General features: G+C 40.6%; 1 protein-coding gene across 17 annotated transcripts in view; it reads right to left on the reverse strand.

Moving 5' to 3' along the window:
- The window catches only part of EP300 (EP300 lysine acetyltransferase), a 66,674-nt gene that overhangs the window by 39,240 nt on the left and 895 nt on the right, over window positions 1-26,539 (reverse strand). Inside the window, exons 1-6 of one of the 17 annotated variants that reach the window (XM_086752325.1) lie at window positions 26,298-26,393; window positions 25,559-25,734; window positions 25,133-25,330; window positions 24,389-25,011; window positions 9,215-9,873; window positions 56-232 (exon numbers count right to left, since the gene is read on the reverse strand). In XM_086752325.1, coding sequence (XP_086608451.1) covers window positions 56-232; window positions 9,215-9,873; window positions 24,389-24,482 — 930 coding nt within the window. In that variant the 5' untranslated portion in view covers window positions 24,483-25,011; window positions 25,133-25,330; window positions 25,559-25,734; window positions 26,298-26,393. The other 16 variants (XM_086752306.1, XM_086752291.1, XM_086752363.1 and 13 more) reach the window with 16 other exon arrangements.

A 26,539-nucleotide genomic window follows, 5' to 3' on the forward strand; every position in this document is an offset into this window, starting at 1 on the left:
TGTTCCACTTTGGTCTACCACAACGTTTTCTGGAGACATCTTTCATTCTACTTACCATGTTAGTCATTCCTGTCCCAGGAACTGGCTTCTTGTCCATTGGAAACTGTGGTAAGCTATTCTGCAGTCCAGCTTTATTCTGCATCTGAGGCCCAAGTCCACTGGCTCCAATCTGCTGCCCGGTATTCTGACTATATGGCTGGCCATAAGGGCTGGGATTGCTCATCATTCCCATCTAGGAATTAAAATGGTAAGATGTTTGAGTAAGATAGCTTAAGTTCACAATGTAAAAGGCAAATGAATACTTCAAAGAAGCAAGAGTGATAACAGTCATGAACCAGCTGCAATACAATACTGATCCATATGCTCCCCCTGCTCTGTTATGTGCATGTATTTACCTATCACACAACATTAACTCCTCAATCAGACAGCTCCTATAAACACAGTGAAGCCAACTTACCAGCCTTTGAGGTCAATCTGGTCAGAATTGGGCTGATTATTTCTTTATAGAAGATTTTGTTCAATCAACTTCTTATTTCAACTTTCCCAACGACAAATTTGTACCATGGTCTATAAAAAAGTCACAAGCCTGGAAGAATTTTTCTGCTCTCTATATCTATGCAGACTCCAAACAGAGACAAATACCATCTTCATTCATATCAGCAGAGTTTATCCCAAAAACCTCCTACCCAACTGTCAGCACTCCCACAGCTCCTCTCCAGACAGCTGTAAGAATGCAGGTCTGTACTTTCAGTACACAACTGTTTTCAATTTAAGAATATACCATAGGCATAGGTACCACCACTCACAACCACACAGGCACAATAACTTGTTTGCAGTGAGCAGTGATAGAGGTCAAAGGAGATGACAGGAAGGAACTCTGCAAACAAAACAAATCTATTGAACCATTCATCCACAGAGGAAGTAGATTCGTATTTCATACAAGCCATATGCATATTCAACAGTTTTAGCATACCACAATATACCATTTGTTGCCTTGAAATGCCCCAGAATCTGAACAATTGATCAACCTTGCCAATAAAGTTGTTCGTCGTCTGACCTTTTTTTTGTTTGGTTTCTCTCTTTTTTTTTTTTTTACATTCCTTGCATTCCCGTCTATTTTTTTGTTGAAAATTTGGCCTTCTAAGACCAAAACAGCTAGCCACAGAGGACCAGGAAAAGTGGAGATCTTTGTTAAGATTACCAAGTTCTCACCATTACTCAAAGCAGGATTCTAGGGGAGCCATAACTCATAACAATAAAGACAAAAAAATTACTTTAATGAGCTGAATTGTTTCAACTCACATTAGCATTTGATTAGACAATGTTCAGTCTCCTTGATGCTTTTTGCTTCAGGTCTGGGCATTTTTCTGCATCCAAAAAAGTGCATACAGGCTCCTCTGGTAGGTTTGTTTCCGATCACTCCTACATTTATTCTCAAATCATCTTTCCCTGGTAGAAAGATCTTGCTTCTTCTCCTTACCAAGCTTCTCCAACCTGCACAGAGAGGTAACCTACATGCCTGGTGATTACCTGTGATTACACAAACACTTTCCTTTTCCAGTTTGTAACATCTGCCAATCCATTATAATGGCCTTCAGTTTGCAATTATAAAACAAAGCAGGATCAAACCCAAGCTACAAGAAAAGGAGCATAAAACTCACTAAAGTACATGCCACTTTAGACACCCGATATATACAAGTGAGTTTGCTTGAGGACAGCCCCCCTCCTCCACGCACAAGCAATAATCATAATCACACAGCAGTAATTCATTAGAGAGCAATGAAAATTGCATAGCATCTCTACACATGACAGATAAACAAACTATGCAGTGCTCAGCCAGAATGAAGTTTCCTTTCCTCTATCTCCTTTGGCACCGCCTCTGCCATGTCTTGACTGCAAGGAATACACAAGGACCCATGAGGCAGCTGCTGCCAAAAACAGAACAGGTAAGACTCAAACCCCTCCCTGCCTTTCCCTCAGAAGACTAAAAAGATCTTATGCGCAAGTTGAGCAGAAGGGAAACAAAGAAGAAAAATGTAAGGCATCAGCAAACACACTTTCAGGATTCTTCCCCCATCATCACTACTGCCTCAAATTGACTAACAGGTTCAATACTTAGTGAAGGACTGACAGTGGGAATTAATTCCTTAAAAAAAACAAGGTATGTCTTCCTGTTAGACAGTCTTTTGCCTCCAGAAAGGGTTTTGAAAGTAGGTACATCTCCAAAACCAGAAATTCCTAAGCAAAGTTTTCAAGTTCATTGACAACCAGAGTTAGCTGACACTTGAGATTACACTAAAGCACAGACTATGTTGGCCATCACTAACACTGTCCCCACATGACTTCTGCAACTTACACTGCTATTGGCCTTAAAAAAAAAAAAAAAAAAAGCAACTCTAACCAAACAATTCAGAATTGAAGGCTGAAGGCATTTTCACACCCTGGTGTCACAGGGAGAAATCAAGATGCCCAACTGAGACAACCGGGGACTTCACACATTGATACCAAAGGATTCAGAATAACTGTGGTCTGATGAGCCAGCTCTGTCCTGACTACATAGGGAGAAACCCAAACCTCTACTTAAAAAAGCACATTTGCTCTGTCACCCGAAACAGAAGATTTCTAATGAAACTTGAGGACAAGCTTTGACCATGCCAATCAACCTTTGTATCTGCAACACAGCTGTACACAAACTTTATGTGAAGCATCTGGCTTTTTCAAATGTACTAATCAAGTTGGCCCAGCACAAAGACCTCTGACGTTTTCTCAAGCATGAGCCATTGGCAGTGTCTGGGGTGCAAAACCAGCTCCCTCAAACAAGGCTGTCTCCATGGCAGAAACACAGGGCTCCACTCTCCCTAGGGCTGAGAACCATCATCCACCCCACCAAGGGGTCTTCCTCCACCCTGCTGTACCCAGGGACTTGGCAGCAGAAGACTACATGCCCAGCTCAGCCCAGCTGCTTCTGACAGGGGTAATCCTCAGTTCCCCCTCTCAGCCTACCGGAGAGGCCAAGACCAGAGAAATACAGGCCAAGCTGGAGGGCAAGTATGCCAAACTGACTCCAAAAGCCACACACTCAAGCAACACCTAAGAAGGATCCTAAAAAGCAAATGCCTTAAGGTCTCCTGGAACAAATCAGCAGCCATTACTTGGTCTAGGTGAGACTGACACCCGTCAGATGCACAGTTGAACCTCACAGCAATGCCCCCAGTCCTGCCATTACAGACCCTCTAACCTGATACCAACAACCCACATGCAACTCCAGACCGTGTCAAGAAAAGGGTCATTTGGGACATTCTTCACATGGCACAAGGTGGCCTTGTGACCCTGGCACAAGAAGCAGGAGCATGCTCATGTAATTTGCTGTGAACATGTTGAGAAACATGAATAAAAGAAAACAAACAGGAAGAAATGGATGACCTCGTGTCTATAGAAGGAAGATAAACATAATTCTGTATAATTTTATCAGTAGGAAACAACTAGAGAGACTGACATATACTTCATCATCATATCTATTGGGAGTAAGTGGTAGATAAATAATCGAGTACAGAAGAACCAGACAAAAAAAGGTGGTGTTAGTTCCACTGCATGAGACAAGTACAAGGCTTCATCTGCAATACCATGCAAAAACATAAATGGCTGAATCATAGCTATGAATCAGCAAGTGCAACCTCTACTCACTCCTTCCTGGCCACCACCTCCTTCCACTGCTCTTCCCATTTCTCTTCTTATCCATTCCACTTGCATTTTTGTTTCTTCCTCTCCTCACCTAACAGCCTCAACTTACTTTAATCACATATGCAAGGATTTGCACCCAAGGAAGAGCAGACAGAAATCCACACCACAGTAAAGGAGAGGAGGAGGAAGAGGAAACTAGGAAAACAGCAAAAGATGACGACACATAAACAATACAGCAAAAGTAATCTCGAATGGTTATGCCTTCTACAAACACAGTGTAAAACAACTTGATTTTCCTGTTTAAAATGGAAGCAGGGGCCGTCATTATCAAATGTGGAAGATGTGTACCTCTCACCATGTAAAGGGCATGGGTGACATGAGTTCAGGAAACAACCTAGTTCACAAGCACATGCAGCAGCAGATAGCTGCAGCACAGACACTCCTCTCCCATCTGAGAAGAGCAACTACAAGAGTGGAGGAAATTCCCCAAAGTTTTGTTCTAATGCCATGAAACACATGCATCTTCAGTTCAGAAGAAGGTCAAGTAACTAACTCTGCTTCTAGTTTTACTGTCAATACCACTGAGTACAAATCGAGGAGAAATACATGTTACAGCCAGACACATAGACAATATAAATATTCTACTGCTTCTCTATGAAAACAACTGCTTCCCCATCAGCCTAATATTTGAAAGACAACCAGATGTCATCAATAGTATTGAACAATGAGCAGTTTTTCAGATTTACAAAGACAAATGTAAGCATGGAGAAGTACAGAAATAGAATTAAGTTCTAATATTTTTCCAACTAATCCAACATTTACAGTATCAACTATGTATCTCTATCTGCGTAACCTCAGTGCATGCACTAATTTAAGATCATACTGATGGCATCAAGTATCTTTCCATAGCCACATGTTCAAAAGTAGAAGTTAATTAATTTTCCCAAAACAGGAAAGTTAGTTTTAGTAAATTGCAGCTGGTTCTTTAAAAGCAAGAATTTACTGTACATCACTTTCTAGTGCCATTCTACTGACTGGTAGAGCACTACTGGACCCAGGCATAACCTAACAATAAAATTTTGCCAGTGGTATCCACTGCATTCTTTCCAAGGACTATTACCAATCATTATTCTTTGCACTTGACTGCACAATGTTTTAAGATACCCACTTGCAAGACACGAGCACAATTTCACTGCCATCTGTGCAAAAAACATCCCTATGCACCCCAGAAGCTTAAACTCAAGACTAATCTTTACTACCCCATTTCTCCTTCAAACATGTTCCTCCTTTACTCTGGGGTACAGTAAGAAGTTATCTATTTTTCACCTTGGTTCACCAAAGAAAAAGGACCAGAACACGCAACTACACTTTTAATGGATTAATACTTGATCATATGGTACACTTGTTACCAGAGTCTAAACGGTATGGATACATTTATTTGTTGAATCAAACAGCTATTGAAAATAATAATGCAATCAAGAACACTGATCTTCTACCTAGAAACGTGACACTGACCATGCTTACACTAAGGAACATAAGGTGCTTATATTTTATTTATCTAATTTTACAATTTGAAGATGACATCTTCAATCTTTGCAACTTTGAACAAGACTTTATTATTCTGACATTTCTTGTTTTACTTAAAGGAATTTATGGAGATTCTGAAGAACTACATTTCTCTTTGTAAAATAGTGCCACCAATTATTCTTAACAGAGGCGAAACCGATAAAACCAAGTGCATCCATTAGGATAGGAGAGAACATTGTATATACTCAAACAGTAAGACAAATGACAGAAGTGTTACAACTGCAACTCTAAATATTTCAAGTAGTTTTATCTGTGAGTGAAATACTCACACAGCATGGGTATTAGTAATGCCCTTACGAACCTGAACTGCCTTCACACATCCATTTCATCACCTAACAGAACATTTACTGAATTGGTGGAAAATGAAATCTATATGACCTGAAGGCCAGGTGAACTCAGGTCACTTTGTGATAGGGCACTCCCATCACAGAAATACACAAACTTACACACAGAATACCTTCCTCCCCTAATAAGAGGCTGGAAAATAAGATCATAACTAGGCACTCTCGACAGAACCCAGTGGAACACGAAACCAAAGGTTTTAACTAGATAAAATTCCAAATGAAGAATGGTTCAAAATAGGAAACATGGATTTGTTCTTAACTTATTATAGAGCTTGAATTTGCTATCTGTTTATCTTTAATCAAGCTGTAAAACTATCTAGTGAAACAAAAAGCCAGAAAAATTCTTAAACACTGAAAGAATCAAAGCATTGCAAACAATTTCCAAAACTCTATTTTAAGAGTAATAGGCACGTCTATCGTCTAACTTGCACACAACCAAGGACACGGAAAACAAAAAGCTATTCAAGAATGCAAAATCTGTTACAATTCCTTCTCCCTCCAAACTTCTAGACAGTTCCTTTCAGGCTAGACTTTCACAAGCATTTTCAAGCTGGTACTGTCACCAAAGCAAGGTCCACACCCTCCTCTGAATGGCAATATCAGCTCCTTTAGTATGTCTCCCTAATATCAGCACTAGCTTTCCAACTGATGAGTATAAACTGCACCAGAAAAAAAACAAACAAACAATTCAAATTACAACTTTTTGTTTTTAAATAACCCTGTGAGCTTCAAGCTTGGATTAGCTCCTCAGCACAGCCGGTCATGCAACTGGCAGAGATGACGTGCAGACAGAATTGCCTCTTTGGATATCAGTGACTGCTTACATCATACATAAAACTACAGCATTAGAGCACAGGATGTAAGCAGCAGATGATGACAGTACAAGTTTATGTATACTCAGTGACCCCAAATCAATCAATCATTTATATTGACATTTGGGATTGGGACTCCTAAAAAGTAACATGGAGAACTAGGAAAGTTGGGAAGTACTGGTGGTTAGTGTGTAAAGTGAGCGTTCTACTCTATTGCTAGCTGATGTTTTGGGAGGAGAGGAACAAAACTCTTCAGTACTCCACAGGACAACAGAACAAAGCAGAAACGTAACCAATTTTGCTTTCCAAACTTACTAGCCACTTGGAGCCCATCTTTACTGCTAGAAGAGCATAACATCCCCATCCCAATTAACGTCAAAGGAAACCTAAGCTATTCCTCCACACAAACCACTGCAGACAACACACCTCTGCTTTACTTAGAGAGAACTCACAGAGGCAACCCCATCACCTAAAGGGGCTAACATGATGAAGTTGAACACAGCCAATGTGTCTGGTCTATTTTTTTCCTCCAACTGAAGGACAGCTTCTGGATAATGAATATTTTTTGCAGCGATCAAGGAAATCTACAGAAGTTATTACACAAACTCCCACATTAACAGTAACACAGAACTAAATTTATCAATTAAAAAAATCCGGCTTTTAAAAAACAACTGCTTAGGGTCCTCTGTTTTCATCTACTTTTTGAAGATTTGTAGGTGGGGAAACCAAAAGCAGATGGGTTGAGAGATAAAATGGTCAGACATTACTGTTGTCAGACTCTGCTAACTCCACTGCGTGAAGTGAAACACAGGCTCCCTGCCAACAACCAAACCAATTGAAGACATTCTGGAATTTCAGCCTCCATTTCAGACTGTTCTCTCTCATCCAGCAGTTTCAACTCCTTTATGATGGCTATAGCCACTATACTTACACTAAAAGTCTCAAGGTTTTTTTTTATCAGCAATTCAAGAACTTTAAGTAATTTTAACTAGTCTGGGACTATGAACTAAAAACTAGAAGTTACCACGTATTTGGCTTGAATATTCTCAAAAGCACAAAGTGTTCTTTCTTCAGATGTACAGCACACTTCATAATTTAAGCAAGTGAGGAAAAAAATTAATTTTGGATTACATCAGCCAAAGGCTTGATTTTGTGTCCTTTCTTTACTTCTCCTGCATAAATTAGTTTATTATCGTGCATAACGCTACTTTAGCTCCGATAAGTAAGGATTAAGAAGTTGCATTTCACCCAGATACCCAACATGTCAATTTTTGGCCTCTGAATACAGCTTTCTGAAGATCAAAGTAAATTGTTTTACAGTCAAGGAATAATGAATGAGACTTTATATAATTCCAATACAATAATACTTCTAAGTAGTTACATATTTATTTCCACTGTGAACTGCATACAAATTTTCTACTGCAGCAATCAAGCTTTGCAATAACTTCCCTATCAGGCAAAAATATCTGAAATAACCAGCCCACAAAATCTACTCATTACTAGACATACATATACCAGAACCACTGTTAACAGCACACTGAGCTGAAGCAAACAGCTAAGATCATAAAGATCTTCATCATTAATAACATTCACGAGACACTAAAATAATTTTACTTAATACATTAAAGCATAGCAAAATCATTAATACACAGCATAGTTTTCATTTATTTTTCAAATACATTTATACACTATGTTACTTATCATTCCAAGCCCTCCAAGTGTACTGACTTTTAAGCATGCCAAGATAGATCTACTAGGGTATTGCAAAGCACCTTGGAAAAACTTCCCCCTTACTTTTCATTAGCCAACATGACATACCCACCTGAAGTGAACTAAAACATTTAAGTATTTTCTAGGCTTTTGATCAAAGCACTAAAAACTTGAGAGGAAATACTCAAGTGGCTCTCTACTCTAAAAAAGCTAATTGTGCACGAAAAAAGTTAAGTTTAGACGTCTTCTTGTCACTTAAACCACTAGGTCTTCTCTCATCTTTTCAGTGACTCATGACAACAATTTTCTTCCATTCTTCTAAATTACAAAAGCACATCTATTTCCCTCTCCAGCATAAAAGATTTTTTTCCAGCTTTCTGGTTTAGTCACCTATAGACAAAGCCTCTGCAAATTTTAAAACTAGAGCTGAGTTGGATTAATAGTCTTTTAAGAAGTCAACATGTGTCTTCAGGTGCTTACGCAAGCATTCATTCTCCACTATTAACTCAGATACCTATTTCTTAACAAGACCAACATATGTCTTAAGCACATACAGCCTATCAGTCCATTCAAACCTGTATGCGCCACTTCGCATCCGTTACAGCATAAACACTCAGCTGATCTCAGACAACAAATACGCTCATTAAGTGTCCCAAAGAAAAAAGCATCACAACATCTAAAAGATCCTGATGAATTCACATCACACTCAATACCAGTGTCATATTAGATGGGAAAATACATTTGTGGACAAAGCATAAAACAATAAAATACAATCAAGTTACTTTTCAATGTTGTTGATAGTCTATACTGCCACAAGATTTCTAAAATAGGCTTTTTTATCTAGCAATAGTCTTGCTTGTTCTGCAAAACTCAATTTTCACCTCCCATGACTGCCACGCAATCCACTTTAGCAGCATATAAACTATTTACCACATGATCCAGGACTCTTAAAATAAATAAATAAATAAACAAACAAAAAAAAAAAAATGATTCTATAGAACCCATTTTGCAGAGGAATGAATCTTACAAAGCAAAGTCAAGAAGAAGGAAGGTAATGAAGTCAAGCTTAGCTTGTCTTACTTTGTTCATGGCTCCAGGCTGCGGCCCTCTCAGTCCAGCCTGTCCTCCCATCTGCGGAGAGCCTTGTTGCAGTGTCTCAGCCAATAAGTTACCAGCGTTACCCATTCCTGGGTTTGGGTATGGCATATTGGGTCGCCCTCTGCCTGCTCCAATTGAACCGTTCATGACTTGCCCCTGCATCATCCCCTGTCCGCTGCCTGCTGTCAACATCCCAGGATTCATGCCAGCATTCATCCCTGTGTTCATTCCCATGCCAGGCTGATTAACTGGATTGTTTACTGTCGGCATCATTCCTGCTGTGGATTGGGCTGAAGGACCCTGGTTTGGTCCACTTGCACCCATCGCCATATTGGGAGAAGTCAACCCAGCCTGTGCCATAGGGCTTTTCACCATGCTGTTTAACATTCCCATTCCAGGACTATTTTGTTGGGTTTGACCGGCCATGCCCTGACCAGGGCCACCAACTCCCATATTGAGATTTGGGGAGCTACCAGCCCGTAAAAGTTCGGACAGCTGCTTGTGTTTAGAGGCAGCATCTTGTGCCAGGCCAATGCTGGTCTGAAGCTGATTAATGTCACCACCATTGGTGAGTCCCAGTTCTGTGGAGCTGATCAGTTCATCTGGCAAGTCATGTTCCAGGTCAAAGAGTGATCCAAAATCTGAAAAACAAAACAAATTGTATATGAAGTCAGAGCAGACAGTAGTATCTTGAAGAAAAATTTTGTTCAGTAGTTTCTATTTTTTCTTTCAAGCAACTAGCAAAACTTCACTTCATGTTCCAGCAAAATTCCCATATCAGTCATTACTGAAAACCATCCAATTTGTTATGATAAAAGTCATTTCTAAACTTTACAGAGTCTAAACTAGAGAAGACTATTTTACTTCACTCTCCTACAACAGTCTGTGTTAAAAGATCACTGGATATCTCAGACTACGATCTCTCAACTTGAGAAATTTGACAAGGAAGGAGAGGAAAAAAAGTATTAAATCCCAGAGTTAGCCAACGGAATTAGACAAGAATTATTACAAAGAATTCAAAGGTTGATGGGAAAGCATTGTCTTTCATTTTTTACTTTCACTGAACTCTTGTCAGTTTTGGAACAGACATAACTAATGGGGTTATGGTGTGGGGGTGCATGTTGTTTGGTTGGTTGGGTTTTCTGGGGGGTTGGGGTTCTTTTTTTTGGAGGAGGGGGGCAGACAGGGACAGGTGTTTGGTTAGTTGATTGGGTTTTTGGAGTTTTTGGGGTTTGTGGTTTTTTTTCTTTTTTTTTTTTTTTAAATCTTCCCCATCCAGTCATCCCCAGCACAGAAATACAAAATTCCATTGAACTTCACTGGACAGAAGTCAGAAAACAAAGTAACACTCCTGGCCACAAAGAAGCAAAAAACCACTAGGATGAAAAATCAAATTCAGATCTCAAAAGCCCACACAAAGCAAAGCCCAATGTAATCAAGTGGCAAAAGATTACTATTTGGGATCTAGAGATACAAGAATATTACGCAGCAAATTCACCCAGAATCAATTTGCTCAAGAAAACAATAAGTTCTTAGGTCTGCAGAAGCAGCACGCACCTTGATCTGTATATTTAATCTACGGTAGTTAAAACAAAAAATAACCTAGAAAGTTTATGGCTAAAAATTGAGCCACTGTGTGACGTAGCTATGCACAACTAGACTGTAAAGCTTAATATTTGTAACCTGAGAATATCTAGTAAAGGAAGGTTTCTTTAATATTAACTATTGGAACACTTTAGCACCACTTCTGCCAGAATGGTCATTTCATGGATGCTCTCTAGGAGGTACTGCACTGCATTTTCAAAAACTTCAGACCTAGACAATCACCTAAAATACTACTCATTATCTCGGCAACTGCATTTAAAACGAAACATCAATTACACTGAATTCTAGATAGGCCGGTAAGATTACTTGGTCCAAATATTAATGGAAAAAGACTACAGTTAAACAGCACGTAAGTCAGAACAGCTCATCAGCGTTAGAAATCTGTTCAAAATGTTTCACACGATACCACACTCAAACTGCCAAACTCCACTACGAACAGAGTTTTTACAATTTCGCAACTGTTATCACAGATAACATCATGACTTAAGAATTCTGAAAACATCGTATGATGTTGTCAAGATTGGTGGTATACCACAACAGAGGAGATTTTACAGCTCCACTTATGTATTTTTCATTACTGCAAAGCACCAGAGACAGAATGAAAATTTCCACTAAAGAGCTATGTTTTAAGCTATTAAAATCAGTTAGCCCATTCTTCATTAACATAAATCTCATGCTAGAAGTTCTGTTTTGCAACACATATTAAGGACTGATCTTGATCTTTCCTTTGCATTGCTAGTATTTTTGACGATTCAGAAGAGATGGAAGAATCAGAAGAATAAAGTTTTGTCCAAGTTCTCCTCCATTTAAAATGTTTAATTTAGTTTTGTGTCAGTAGACTTATCTCAAAACACACCTCCCTTCCCCCTCCAAAAGCTTACAATGCTTAGTGGTTAGCTTAAGAATTCAATATTGATGAGCATGGGAAGAGTTATAGTGGAAGAGACCCTCAAATTAGAGTAGATAAAGGAAATGGAGGAAGCAATAAAAAAAAGTGACAGTTTAAAATAGCTTCAATAGACATCTTAAGATGCCTCTTAGGATGCCTTTAAAAGGTTGAAGTACTGTATCCAGAAAACACTCTAGCTCAGTACAGCCAATAATTAGGTTATTACCTGACAAACAGCCCAGGAGTGAGGAAAGAGTAAAAGATACAATCAGTAATTCACAAGTTAATCTGCTGTCCAGAAAAAAAAAAAAAAAAAAAAAAAAATCTCCTTAACGATAATCAACCGAAACTGAAAACAAAACTTAAGTGTTTGGGAAAAAGATAAGCCAGCACAAAAACTGTACCTACGACACAACCATAATGGCAGCGCACTGCAACCTCCCATCTGCAAACTGGGAAACAGCTGTTAAGGCAAAAATGCCCACACAGCTCACAGGCCAGTTTTGGGACTGATTGCAGCTGGGGAAAGAACAAACACAGCTTCCAGGACAGGGCAAGTCCCAAAACAAAAACCTCCACTTTACCTTCCTTGAGATCAGACCATTGTATATTAAGCCTTTCACAAAATCATCTGGAAAGCAATCAGTAAATGTCAAAATACAGAGAACTAATTAGTTTTTCAAATTACCATAGATTATTTTCTCAGAAAGACTAATTTAGATTATTTCAGATATAACACTGCAAAATGGCAGTGCAATTCTTCTTGACAGACAAATATTTGCTCATCTTTCTTCACAAGAAAATATTAATCTGCTTCTCTGAAGACCTCATTCTTTTTGAAATTCCTCTTCCTCATAAACGAGAAGATAATTCCAGCTTTAACACTTACTCGCTCTTATTCAGCTGGAGTATCTAGGTACACACTACCTGAGCTCCTTGGCTTGGTTATTATGCATGACTCGTAAACCAGAAGAAAAATGTCAAAAAAACTTGAGGTGTTTTTAGTTAATATTTGAAAACACAACAAATCAACAGCTACATTAAAAAAAAATAAACAAAACAAAATGGTTGTGAGCTATCAAATTAGTTCTTTACATGAAAAAATGTAAACTGTTCTTCCCATGTAAGACTAACTTGATAGAATTTTTAAACCTAGAGAATACTCGATGGAAGATTCATCATAAAAGAATACTATCAACTATAAGCCAACATCATTAGTAAATACCAACAACACAATATTCTGGTGTGAATTTGCCTTGTTCAGCTGGTAGATAACAAAACCAGAAAAACTTTCAGTTGTCTGGTCAACTATGAAAATTACATTTTTAGTCAACTGTCAAGAGGCAGAATTTTTCAGATACAGGACTGAAATATGAACAGCCTCAAAAGACCATAAAGCTCAGTAAGACTTTGCGTATATCTAGCAAGAACTGCAATGCATTTCACATTCTTTTGCATATAATACATACCCTAAAGTCCACGGTAGAGTTCTACCTATGACCTATCAAAAAAACTGACAAGGCTGGGCTAGACAGCTCATAGACTACATGAAAATGATAGCACATACACTCACACAAGAGGCAAAGGCATAGTTTAAGACAATGGTGATAAATATCCAGAGAACTGATTGACTTTCCAGTACACTGAGTCCACTGCTAGCCTTGCACTCTGTTTCATTAAGGATACACACGAAGATTTCTTACTAACAAAATAAAGCTTGTGGGAAGGAGAAGGAGGTAGACTAGCCCTGCAAAGGTTTGTCCACCTGATTCATAATCCCTAGAGATTGTAGGATATAATCAGACACACAAAAATTGGGATGTAACAGAATAGACAGCATCTGGCCTAAGAGCTCAAAACCATCCAGTGATACACAGGCAGCAAGAGGTAGAGCTAAATCTTGATCTCAATAGAGTAGCACAGAGTGATTCCACATTAGGTTATTTATGGTACTATCAGTGTATTTCCTTCCATAAGTAACAAGAAGATATTCAATAGATTGCTACTGCCACCTAAGATTCAAAGGGAAGAGAAGGAAAGTACCTCCACAAAACAACATCTAAGTAGGTAATAAGAAAGTCTTAATCTGAGGTAGTCTCAACCTGCAAAGGCAAATAATTCCTTTAGGAACTATACCACTACTGAACACTTAAGCAAGTTTGGGTGTCATTGTCATCGTCATCCCCATCCTGTCCTGTCCGTCTTCCCTGCCCCCACCCACCTGCCCCCCAAGAGTCAAGAAACTGGCCTGACTTGCCCTGGCTGCTTTAGATCTGTAGTGAGAATGTGGGTCAGAAAAGACAGTAGATGAAGCAGGTCCGTTTCTTTCAACGGCTCTTCAGTTTGAATGGATTAAGTAATATGAACTGCACCCTAAACTATAAGAAAGCAACTTCAAACATAAGCATGCTAACTTGCATTGCATGCTATCAATCACTTTCTTAGCCTTGGACCCTAAGAGCTGACTTCTTAGAAGTCTGCCTTTGACAGTGTCTGACCTGCAAGATGCAAGGAAACTGTCAGTCTGGGTTGGAAACCCACCTGGCACTAAAATAGACTTTAAACTAGTACAGATTCAGAGTGTGCAACCAAAATCCTTTAGTCAATAAGACATCGGTGCCCCAGCAAGTGACCAATTTTCAAAACAAGTTACAAAGTATTTATTTCAGGCTAGTGTTACTGCAAGAGCACCTGGCAGCACCAGTGATGTAACAGCACTTAAAGCATGCAAGGCAAAATAGAGATTTCTGACCAAGGAAAATATATCCATACTAACTACTTGGCAAAGAAATCCACATGTGGGTTCAAAGTGGCACATGCTAGCTTATTTTGTGTACTTTCTATCCTACAGTCATGATGATTAAGTAGTTTTCTCATTTCTAGATTAGGACAACAGACCTCTATTCACCTTTCAGAATAAAGCAAGCATTTCTGTCAATGTGGAGATGGTCTGGTTCTAGCAAACAGGCTGCAGCGAATAACACTAGTTTTCTAAGAACTTGTCCACATGCTACAAAGTGGCAAGAATGCTTTACTCAGATGTACTGTACCCTCAGACTCAAGACATTCAAGCATTCAGTCTCAAAGAAGAGTTGGTATGTCTGAAGAAACAGCATCATGTGTAAACAGTGACACCTGAAGAATCCTGCATGCCGGACACGTAAGACAACTTACTCCAGTGCTTACCTCGTTGCTGATCTTACAGAGGCAAGAGACTGTTCAGTTCCTGTCCTTGCATCCTATTTATTAGATTATATTCTGGACATAGACATATCAAATTAGAAAGCTGCTGAACAGTTACCTTTTTGCACAAATGTTTCTGGGCTCCAGAAGCCTATCAGTGGATCAAATTATATCACAGTCGTTAGGTTCACAATGAAACAAGTGGACACGACTTAATACAGGACACCAAATACAAAGCATACATGTGACAGGGTTGACAGGAGCCACAGACTACGTTGGATTGCACAGAAAACATGATACCTTTGCCACACTTACAGACAAAGATATAAGTTGCTAAGGTCAGTATCTTCCCTGCATGGCGACATGAAAGCTATCCAGGAATCGAATGGGACCCAGATCTAACAGAGAAAGTGCCCAGAGGATACAACCAATATTTCAGAGAAACAACCAGCCACTCAAGCCTCCAGTAAAACACCAGCATTACAGACCCTAAAATGTATTATCTGAAGTGCCCTTAAAAAAGCCAGAACTCAAAACATAAAAAAGGCAGAACAGGATAAGGAGACACAGTCTGACAAGACAATTCTCAGCTATCCATGAAAACGCAGAAGCAAAGGTGAAGCGCAGACCGAAAGAAAGTGCTAATAAAGAAAATAACCAACTCCCAAGGCCTCTGCAGTGGCAGAAAATTAAGCTAGATAGACATGTTCAGACAGTTTTATCGGGGGGCTGGGAGCACATCTAAGAAAGAGACAAAAACTCTAAGATTCCTACCAGGTGGGTGTGAGAGAACTTTGCTATACAGCATTTTGGAGATCAGATTTGTTCTTACCGTTAAAGTCCAATAAGGTAAAGGCTTTTCATGCAGATCCTCTATGAAGCCACAATTACCCAACAGAAACACAAACTCTGCCAAACCGTTTTTCCTACCTTAAAATGTAGAATTCATTTAAATTAATCCACTAATTTGATGCAAAACGAAGGAGCAAAAATTCAACATCAGTCTAAAATACTATGGTCTAGATTCATCACTGCAACTACTGCTTCCAAAACACTAGGACATCAGTCCCCATATAACTCTGATCATCACCCACCCTCAAAGTGGAAAAATGATGCTGAGGTCTTCATTATCACCCATGCAACGGCAACTGAGAATTCCTATTCTGTATTATGCTATTTGGGTAACAAAGTCTTCAGCATGGGACTTCGGTATTAATTGTGTTCCCTGCATGAAACTGGGGAAGCACTGCCTGCTTCCTTCCCTGCTCATCCAGAAAAGACCTGAATTTCTCAGCTACATGACGGAACTTAATAATTTGAAGTGAGACTGCAAACAATACAAGGAGAAAATACATCTAAAAAGTACATACTCAAAACTCCTGGAAGACAACAAATGCAAAGGCACAAAACATGTTAGAACATCATGGTAGAGCACAACTTCAGGCATAGATTTTTTTTTTTAAAAAACAACCAAATATTTGTTGGTCAAAGTCCAATTCACCATCTAGAATGCACATGTTTTCATTATGTTTATACCTGGTTGTTACAATCAATAAGTCTTCTACAAGTGTACACAAATAAATAATGCTAAAAAGAAGCAACAACTTATTGTTCAACATCTATTGAAGCCCTAAAACTAGGACCTCATTCTCTCAATTGTTTTTAAGCTATCCTAATTCCTGTTCAAACACTGTCAAATACATCAATTCTCGCTTAAGAAAAAAAGTCTCAATTTTGCGAAGCCTCAATAATATGCAAATTTAATATTAGCTTGGGACAAGGAAGACAATAGAAATGTCAATTTTAGTAGATTCTGATACATGTTTTTTGCAACTTCAGAAGAAAATTGTATTTATAACCAACTGTTTTCATCTTCATAATCATATTCAAAGCTCTTCAAAAAACACTATTTAGAGATAGAGATGATAGGAGGTGTTTACCACTGCAAAACATAGTGAAAATTCAACAGGATATGGAATTGTAGCTATTCTAGTGAAACAGAAGTGGTGTAATCATATGGAAAAGACTGGGTGCAAGAATCAAGACAGAGTACATCTAATGTTTTGACATTACTTAAGGGGGAATTTCAGACACGCTGTTTGTGTACCTGCCTGTTCAAGCTTTTACCTAACAAAACTAGTACCTTTGCATTGTGTTATCACTAGTGACTCAAATAAGATGAAGTTTTGACATTTTAATTCCAAAATGCTGAAGTCACACAATTGTTAATTTCCTCCTGAACAAGTTGCTATTTGCATAAATTTCATTGGGCTACCTGTAAGTTCAGTGAAAAGTCCCTAAATTAGTATTATTATTCCCAAGACTGTCCTGTGTATGCCACTGAAATTCCCACAAGACCACCTTAAGTTACCTACTATCGGTCTGTGGTATTGTACATAGCAAGAATGGCGTTTCAGTTGGGAGTCTGACAAATTGTGGACCACCGTGCACAGAGGGCTGGCAAGTTAGAGATGCCTTGCTGGTCTGCTACCCCAGTGAGAAAAAAAATGCAGATAGGAAGGCAACACTCATATGTGCACAAACACACTGAATCAGTTTCATTTTAGAAGTGATTACAAATGAGTTTCATTAAAAGAGTAAAGTTCACTTCATTGTCAAGTTAACGACAAACTTTGAAATGATGCAATCTGCATATACAATTACCAAAAAGTCAAGTCAGTTTTCTGAGTATTACTAACTTTATTTCATTCAACATTACTCCCAAGTAAACCCAAAAAGTAATTTTGCATTTACATACAAAAAAATAAAAATAAAAATAAGAAAACCCCCGGAAGTCAGTAGATCAGACTTCTTTATCTCGATTCAGTGATTCCCCAGAGCTCCTGAAATTACATTCAGGAATATATAAAAGGCAGTTTAGCTTCAGCAGAATTTGTACTGAGCAAGCCATACAGCAGCATTTTGCCAGAATTTTATTATTAGAATTCTAAAAAAAGAAAACTGAGAATTGGATTATTTTAGTTCATTAACAGTGAGAGTATGTTGCAAGAGAGATTTATCTATTCACTTGTGTTTGGGAGTTCTACAAAGCAAGAGACAGTAAATCATGATTCAGCAAGCAAACATATACAGTTCAAACTCTACTTACATCTCTTATGGAGATGCAACAACAGGTGCAGTACAGAGGGGTTCAACACCATCAAATGGAAAAAAGTAGAATCTTTCTCTGCCCCATCTCACAACCACCAATAACAGAAAATAATCTGCGCTGGTTTTGAAGGTCCTGTACTTAACTTGCACTTTTTTTTTTTGTGCAAATCCTAGTTTAGACCACAATTTAATCTCCTTACTGTTCCTATAAACACATCTGACATTGCCAACTAAACCACAAGTTACTATGATTTGAGTTAACCAGAATTTGATACTCCTTTTTCTGATTTTCTTAAAAAAAGTTTTGGAAGAAATGCATGCTTGAAGAATATAGCACGTCAAGTTCTTCAGAGAACTTTAAATACATTCATACGTCAATCCATTTTGAGGGAACTTGTTGCTACTTAGGAAGTGAACGAAGTCATGTTGTCAGATGCAGCACTTACACCTCAGAGAGAGAGCGCAAATTTCTGTGATTTGCTCTAGTTCAAGTTCTTCTTGAAGTTCAATAAATTCAATGTAAGCACAGAAGTTTTTTGCCAGTGCATGCAACCATATGCAGAGACAGATGTATTTTACTTCAGCCTGCTGCTACAGTTTAAGTAAAGACAGAAAAGCCAAATCCTTGGAGACAGGTGCACATTGTTTATCTGTCAGTGAAATCTACACAGCAAAATTACTCCATTTGTCAAATAATAAATCTAAATGACTTTTAGCCAAACCCTCTCAGAGGGTGCACTAGTTCGGGTGGTAAGAAAGGTTGGTTGAAGTAGTATCATTACATTGTTGGAACAAGCACTGTAAGGCTGCTCCTGCAAAGCAGCGAAGCAAGACACTGAGGCAACACACTGGAGATAATCAAGCAGCCTACACAGAAGATGCAAGAAATACACACTAAATAATACAAAATGAAAATCTAATAATGAAGTAATTTTCTCCAAGTTGTAAAGTTACAAGAGAACAGAATTCCTACAGTAAAAGTTCAGCATTTATTTCCAGTACCTTATGAAACCCTCATTCCCTAAAAGCGTACACTAAACCCTAGAGTCTGCTAGACCCTTCCCAGACAAACTTTGGTTTTCTGCAAACACACAACTGACCAGTAAGGTGAACGAGGGACCCTCTAGACTAAATCCAAACCCTGATCTAGGACTGTGAGGCGCAAGATGAAAAAATTAGTAGGTTTTTTAAAAACCTAGGATTTAAATTCCCAAGTTCAGTAACACAGGTCTTCCCTGTAATATGAAGTTTGTGAATCTGTATTTTCAATTGCAAATGTAAACTGGTTTTCTAGTCTCAGAGGTTTTTTATTTGTAAGTGCTCAAGATTCAGTTTTACATCATGATATGTGTGGTCCTTATGTTGTAATGGCTATTTATTTTTTTAAATAATTAGGTACCTTTCTAATACCACTCAGAAAAAGTACACATCTATGCCCGTTTGTCCAACATACACACAGTCCATTTGGTTAAAGGGGCAAAAAAAAAAAAAGCAGAGATACAGCAGTCTGGAAACCTACAAGGTTCAAAAGTCTGCAAGATTTTCTTTAAAAAGTTATTAAGCACCGTATAAACAATCGGTTTACTTTTTAAAGAAAATCTTGCAGACTTAAACTATCTTAATTTAAATATATCCTAATGCAGTTAGTTCGAGAACCTACTTAGCTACAAGACAAAGATGCCCATTTTTGCTACACAAGCACCCACCACTACAATACTCCATTTACAGTAGATGCCATCCATCAAATCACATTTTAAGGCATCTCATGACAACTGATACTTGGGGGGAAAAAAACTAGCAAAAAAAAAAGTGACTCTCAACAATAAACAGATATATTTAACTGATGTCTGCAAGTTAAGCATAGCTAATGACTTGGTCTTAATCATTAGCCAGAAAACAGATTTGTAAAAAGCACTTAATTTTAAAAGCAGTATATATGCACGCTAGGAAAAACATAGCTGTCTGAAAACAGAATTGAAAACCATGCGTATGCCTCTGGAAAAGGCAGTGAGACAAGATTCATATGATTCATTTAGAGCAAAGAAACATCCCGATACTTTTGGAACAAACAAAAGACGAGCATCAGTCAAAAATCGCAGTAGTCCAGCGAGAAGTTTCGTTACAAGTCTTAGACCTTTGATATAAAGGAGAGTAAAGTTTTAAAGGTCAGAAGTAGTTCCTGAAAAAGGTACATATAGACTTTACAAAAGACGGGTACTGAACGGAAGATTGGAGGTGTGCTATTACTCAGAAAAACACAACTTTTGGACATAGTAAACTGAAGGATAAGGCACATACCACAAATATGTACAACCGATCTCTGATACAACGCACACGCCAACTAATTGTAGAAAACTGACTTCCAGTGTTACAGCAAGCCAGAAACAGTAAGCACTTAAAATCCTATTTTCAGATCTAGCAACTCAAAGACATGATACCATACAACACACTGCAGCAGAAAGCATACTCCATTTTTATTCCTTGGTGAAACAGCAGTTCTGAACCTAGAGCCCCCAAAGCTTTCCTAGTTCACAGAAAATCGGTTATTTTTAAGGGGGGGAGGGGGCTGTAAAACATGATTAAACTCTCCCTTCCTTAATATACCACATAGAAATCTCTATGTGGCAAATTCAGCACACCTGCACTACTGCAGGAAAAATTGAGGGGTTCACAAATAAAAAGGCCAAATAATAATTTTTAAAAATCACTAGTTTAAGGCATCTAGTTAAAAACGTAGCTTTATTAAAGACACTCATTTACTCAAGGCAATAACTCTCCAGGATGCACTCAAATTAGGGGGGGGGGGGGGGGGGGGGTCAGGCACAGAAATAGACTGGTGTACACCGGTCTGCTGAAACAATGTTTAAGAAAGTCTTGTTAGACTAGGTGCAACGTATCAAAACTGTGTTTCTGCAAGTAAGGAAAGGTAAGCAAAACGAGCTACACTGGCAAAGTACTTATGTCAATGTAACCATCTAGCACTGAAAAGCTGTGCTAGCCTGGCATGTCACAAACTCACGTCCCATATTAAGGATACCCTACCAGTGAAAGGTGACCCCCCATCATGTAGAGTTGTAACAGCCCTCTGAAAACAACGTCTGGACAAGATACATGTATAATTACTATTCTTCTTTGCAACAAATTTAACACTTAAATAGAAAAAAGGGTTATAGAAAAGCCTCTGGCAGTTCAAAGGAAACAGAGCACACAGTCCTGCTCCTGAAGCTATTCTAGAACTACCCAACATTTAAGAAAAAAGGAGACTATTCAAAAATTCTAATATACTACACAACACTGACAATACCAAAGCTTTCTAAATTACTTCAAAGTCTTTATTACAAAGTGTGCTGCAAACATTTCAGTTTCCCTATAAGTCTATGTTATTCTTACCTTCTACAGAAGGAATTGTCATTAATAAAGCAACTCAAAGATGCACTAATACAGTATGTTCCACGGCAAAGCAAATTCTGAGCAGGGAGCACACAAACCATGTAAGACTGTTAAGACAAAGAGATGCACTGCAAAAACAGTGGGAAATGCAGCTATATTTGGCTGCTGCCAATAAATCAAGCATATTAGGACAATCTTTACTGACTTCTTTTAAGAATAAAACCACCAACATTTCAGTTTAGTACATTCCAAGCCCAGAATATCGGTATCATCCAGGTCTTCAGTGAAAACATGAGTGAACTCGAGACTCAACTTAGTCTTCGGCACCTAATCCTAATAACACCTGCAAGTTCGGGAATAAGTTAACTGGAGTCAGTCGTTTTTAGGTATCTAACAAGCTAAAACAGTATTTCAGATTAAGTAACTCATCAAAAAGTCAGCAGCAAAAGAAACACAGTGGAAGATCCAGTATGCACATGTACTGAAGAAAGTTTAATCAACAGTGCAAGTTTCTTAGCTTTCTCCTTCCCTCTCTCTAATGATGCTGCGGATGTTAAAGTTTTAAAAAGAGTGCTTGAGTAACTACATAAGCACCATGTTATTTATTTTCTATAATTAACTAAGGAGGGGGGACACTACAACGGATTCTATAAGGGGAATTTACTTAATGAAAGCTGCTTGCACTATTTCAAAGCAAATTTAAGGAGGAGATAAGTAAAAAAAAATGTAAACTTCAAAGCAGTTTCCCCACAACAGCAAAAGTGGGACAACAAAAACTGGAGTCTTCCAAACAGCAAATGAAAAAATATAACCCTCTAAACATGCCTTTCAGTTAAGAGGTTTGATTTTATTTAACTAGAGAAATAGATACGACATCATGTTAAAAAACACAGGAAGTGGAACCGTCCCAAATCCAGGTAATAAGTTGTCAACAAAAAAAACCCAAAAGAGTAAGAATCCTCTAATAGTTTTTACGTAGCATATATAAAATGTTTGCATCACTCTAAACCTCTGCATAGCTATCAGGTGACGACAGTCTCAATCGCTTTGAGAAAAATTATCCCATTCATGCACTACTGAAACTGTCCAAGAATCCCTAGTGTTTCACCATAACTTTAAGAAGTTCATTAAGCTGTCCAGAAAGCCAGCAATTAAAATGGGCTAAGTACTCCGTGAAAATCTGCACCTGTTAAACTGAAATACATTCACAAATTATCCAAACCTTATTTGATCACAAGTGTCTTAGCTCAGATACATGCATTCGTCTGATGAAAAATACACCTTTAACTTCCATATTTTTCGAGTGCCAAGACTTCTCTCACTAAATACATTTTTATTTCATCTCTCTGAACAGAAATCATCTCTCTAAACTGAATTAAGTACTGGTTTTCAAGTCTAGCACAAAACCCCCAACAACTAGCTCCAGGTAAAGAGCAGCTTCTCCAATGCTCTCCTCCTCTCTTACTAGGGACCTGTTGATATTAGGAATAGTCATGTCCTCCAGTTACAACATAATCTAATATGCTCAAAAAGTTACACTCTAACTTTTCAAAACTAATACGTCATTTACCAGGAAGACAAAAGGCAAAAATCAAGATTTTGAGGATGATTTCAAGTAGAATCACACCCACTGCTCAACCAAAAATCGGCTAATAAAACCTTCTGTTTACTGTCAAATAAGGAGCTTGGGTTTGGTTTTTTTTGTTGGTTTTTTTTTGTTTGTTTAAAAAAAACAACAACAAAAAAACCCAAACGATCAACCAAACAACTCTTCCTTTTTCTTGCCAGCTGTTAACCACACTGAAGAAGACCACCGGTGGCTTCAGAAATGCCACCACTCATCAGACTCTGGCAGGAAGAGGCCTCCTCCATAACCCATAGACTAAGACGACCTAAAGTGAGTTCAGAGAAACTCCTGTGGGACAGGTAACCAAGTACTCTCATAGCAAAATGGTAACAAATACTCATCTGCTTCACAAAAAACATTAAAAAGCTCTGTTACTCCCTCCTGCTTCCCAGTACAACCAGTTCCCATTTGCTAGGCATTGGGAACACCTAAGATTTCCAATCTCTAGCTTGCCTTCGCAGCATCACCGAAGACCTTTGCAGGACTGCAGAGAAGCCCTTTTATCTTCACAGCCCTTAAGTCTACAGGGGAATTTCAGACATTTTGGTCTCGCAGCAAAGAAATGGGATATGAAATATGAACTACACTCCATATTGATTCTTAATGCAAATAAGGTGAAATAACATTTCATTTCTAAGATTACATCAGTCTCGATAAACCTTATGCCCCAAGCTTGGGATTTGGATTTTGATTTTAGCTCTTTTTTCATAAAGTCGATGGTCTATTTGATCAGAAAAAGCAGTTTTTAGATATCCTTCTGCAAGGAAGAGTAAGAAGGATTGTAAAAAGTAAACCAAATAAGCAGACTATGTAAGAAGGAAAAAAGAAAAACAGCAGAGAAATAAATCATGTTTCTAAACGAGCTGTAAAAAACCCCTTGTACATACAAAATAAAACATGAAACAAGACACACATTTGCATGTATGAACGTACACACATAATTCAACAAGAAAGTGTACAAAAGCATCATCTTTAGCACTATTTTGTATTTCTGCAACTGGCATTAAAGGCATATGCTCAGCAAGGACCTCAGTAATAACTACTATTAGGAAAAACGACCAACTGTTAAGTCTTATCAGCAGTTGATCAAAAGCACAATAAACTGAACAGCTTTGCTTTCAATCACTTCCAAAAAACAGAAGGGCAGAAACATCCGAACACCCTCCCTGTGCCATCAAAGCCAATAGGTTCAAAAGGAGCGAAAACGGGAGAAACGGGTAGGCAAAAAGGACGAAGGCTGGCACGAGCTAACAGCAGCAAAAGGGAGGAGGAGATTTAGGCAGAAGAGGGGAGAAAAGGGCAGGAATCGCGGCACCGAGAGGTGGGGAGGGCCCGGGCCCCCGAGACTGACCTGTGCCGTCGCTGGCGGACACGGAGAGCGCCGGTGAGGAGAGTTTAGGCCGCTTGGCTGAAGGCGGGCCCGGCTCCACCACATTCTCGGCCATTTTTAATTCTTTTTTAGACAATCACTCAGAGCAGAGAGGCGGCGGGGGGTGAACCCCAAAATCTTCACCACTTTCTCGGGCCCCGAGTCAGCTGAAGAACAACAATAACGCCGAGAGAGGGAGTAGGATCTGGCGGAGGAGGGGGGCCAAGTTCCCCTTTTTCTGCCCCTCGGGCTCCGGGAGGGCGGCAGCGGAGAAGCGAGGAGAAGGTGGGAGCTGGGGCGGGGGGGAGGAAGAGGCCTCTTCCCCCAGGCGAAAGGGCTGAGCGAAGATGGGAAGAGCAGGTAAATCCCCCGCCAAAAAAAAGAAGGGAAAAAAAAAAAAAAAAGAAAAAGAAAAAAAAAAAGAGAGGCTGATGGTTTCGGTTTTTGTTGATTTTTTTTTTTTTAATTAATCCCGGCTGTTGTGCTGCTGGTGCTTCCTCGCCGCCGCCACCATCATCATCTTCATCCTTCGGGGGGTCTCCTCCTCCTGCTGCCTCCTCACCGCCGCCATCAGCCTCTTCCTCCTCGGCGCCGTCCTCCTCCTCCTCATCGCCACAAGGAGGCGGGCGAAGGAGGGGAGAGGAGGAGGAAAAAAGAAAAAAAGATCACCGTCCTCTAGCAGCAGCTCCTTCCCCCTCCAACACCACCCTGCAAAAAAATACCCACCGCCAGCGACAGGGCCGGGGGGGAGGCGGCGGGGAGAGAGGCAAGGCGTGCGCGGGGTCCCCAGCTCCACTCGCTTCTTCCTCGCCGGTCGCTAATGGCTGCAGAAAGGGGAGCTGTAAGGATGAGGAGGGTGAGGATAAGTCCCAGGAGTCTCCGCTTCACATCTTGTTGTGCAGGGAAGGAGGAGGGGTTGTTGTCCTGATGGAGGCAGCACCGATCGCGGGATGGGAAGGTGGGGGGCGGGTTTCAACACCCTCTCTGCCCCCCTCCCCTTCTTCTCTTCTTCCCCCTTCCTCTTTCTCTCGCTCGCAGTAGCAGGCTGCCCCCCCCTCCGCTCCGGCGCAGGCAGAGGGGCCGATCCGACAGCAGCGGCAGGAGGAGGAGGAGGAGGAGGAAGAAGCCGGCCCCTCCCCCCCCTCTGCCTACCTTCCCCCCTCCCGGGCGGCCGAGGATGGTTGCGAGCGCTGGCGCCGTGCAAGGAGGGGGCTGCCCGTCTCCGCTGCCGCGGGCCCACGGGCTACGCAGTGGGGGGGGAAGGCGGAAAGACGAGGGAGAAAAACCTCGGCCGCTGCTCGGGCGCGGCGGGGACTCCCTCTTCGCCTCTACGAGGGTGGGAAAGGAAGCGAAGAGGTTGGTAGCTGGGGAGGGGGAGGCCGGTCAGCGACCCCTCCGAGAAGAGGAGGGGGTAAAATTAAAATAATAAAATGCAAGAAAAATTATGGCGAGGGACCGGCCCTGGGGTGGGTTAAAAGGCTGGGAGGGGGAGGGGGGTCCTCGGCGCTCCCCGGCGGGGGGGTTGGGGGGGGTGGGGCGGCGCAGGCAGCGCGGGGGCCGAGCGCAGGCTCCCTACTGCCCCTGCCTGGCGCTCGGCGGCGGCCCGGCTGCGGCCGCTCCTGTGGCGTGTGTGGCGGAGCGGGCAGAAGCGGAGGGCAGCGGGGGACAGAAAGAAGTCGGGGGAAAGGAGAAGAGAGAGAAGGAGAGAGGAGAGAGAGAGAGAGGGGACGGGCAGGCTGCCGCGGGGGGGTGGGGGGGGGGCGTCTCGGCTCCTCGCTTCTCTCCCCGTCCCCTGGCCGGGCCCCTGGGTCTCTCTGCGCTGCCCTCCCCCTGGCTCGCCCCGTCCGGCTCGGCCTCTCGCTTTCGCTCCCTCCCTCAGTCGCTCACACACAAACAAAATGGCGGCTGTTGTTTCTTCACTCTCCCGAGTCCTCGGAGGGGAAGCGAGCGGCGGCGGCCGGAAATGAGCCAACGGCAAAGAGGGGGCGGGGCCAGGTCCGGGGGCGGGGCCCGGCGGCGCTGGCGCACACAATGGAACGCGGGGGGCGGGCGTGCCGCGGAAGTGAGGGGGGAGTGCGGCACCGCCCGGCCGCCGTCACGAGACCGCGCCCGCCCAATCAGCGCTCGCCCCTC

The sequence above is a fragment of the Chlamydotis macqueenii genome, chromosome 1 (genome assembly GCF_036417535.1).
Source record: "Chlamydotis macqueenii isolate bChlMac1 chromosome 1, bChlMac1.mat, whole genome shotgun sequence".
Lineage (NCBI taxonomy): Eukaryota > Metazoa > Chordata > Aves > Otidiformes > Otididae > Chlamydotis > Chlamydotis macqueenii.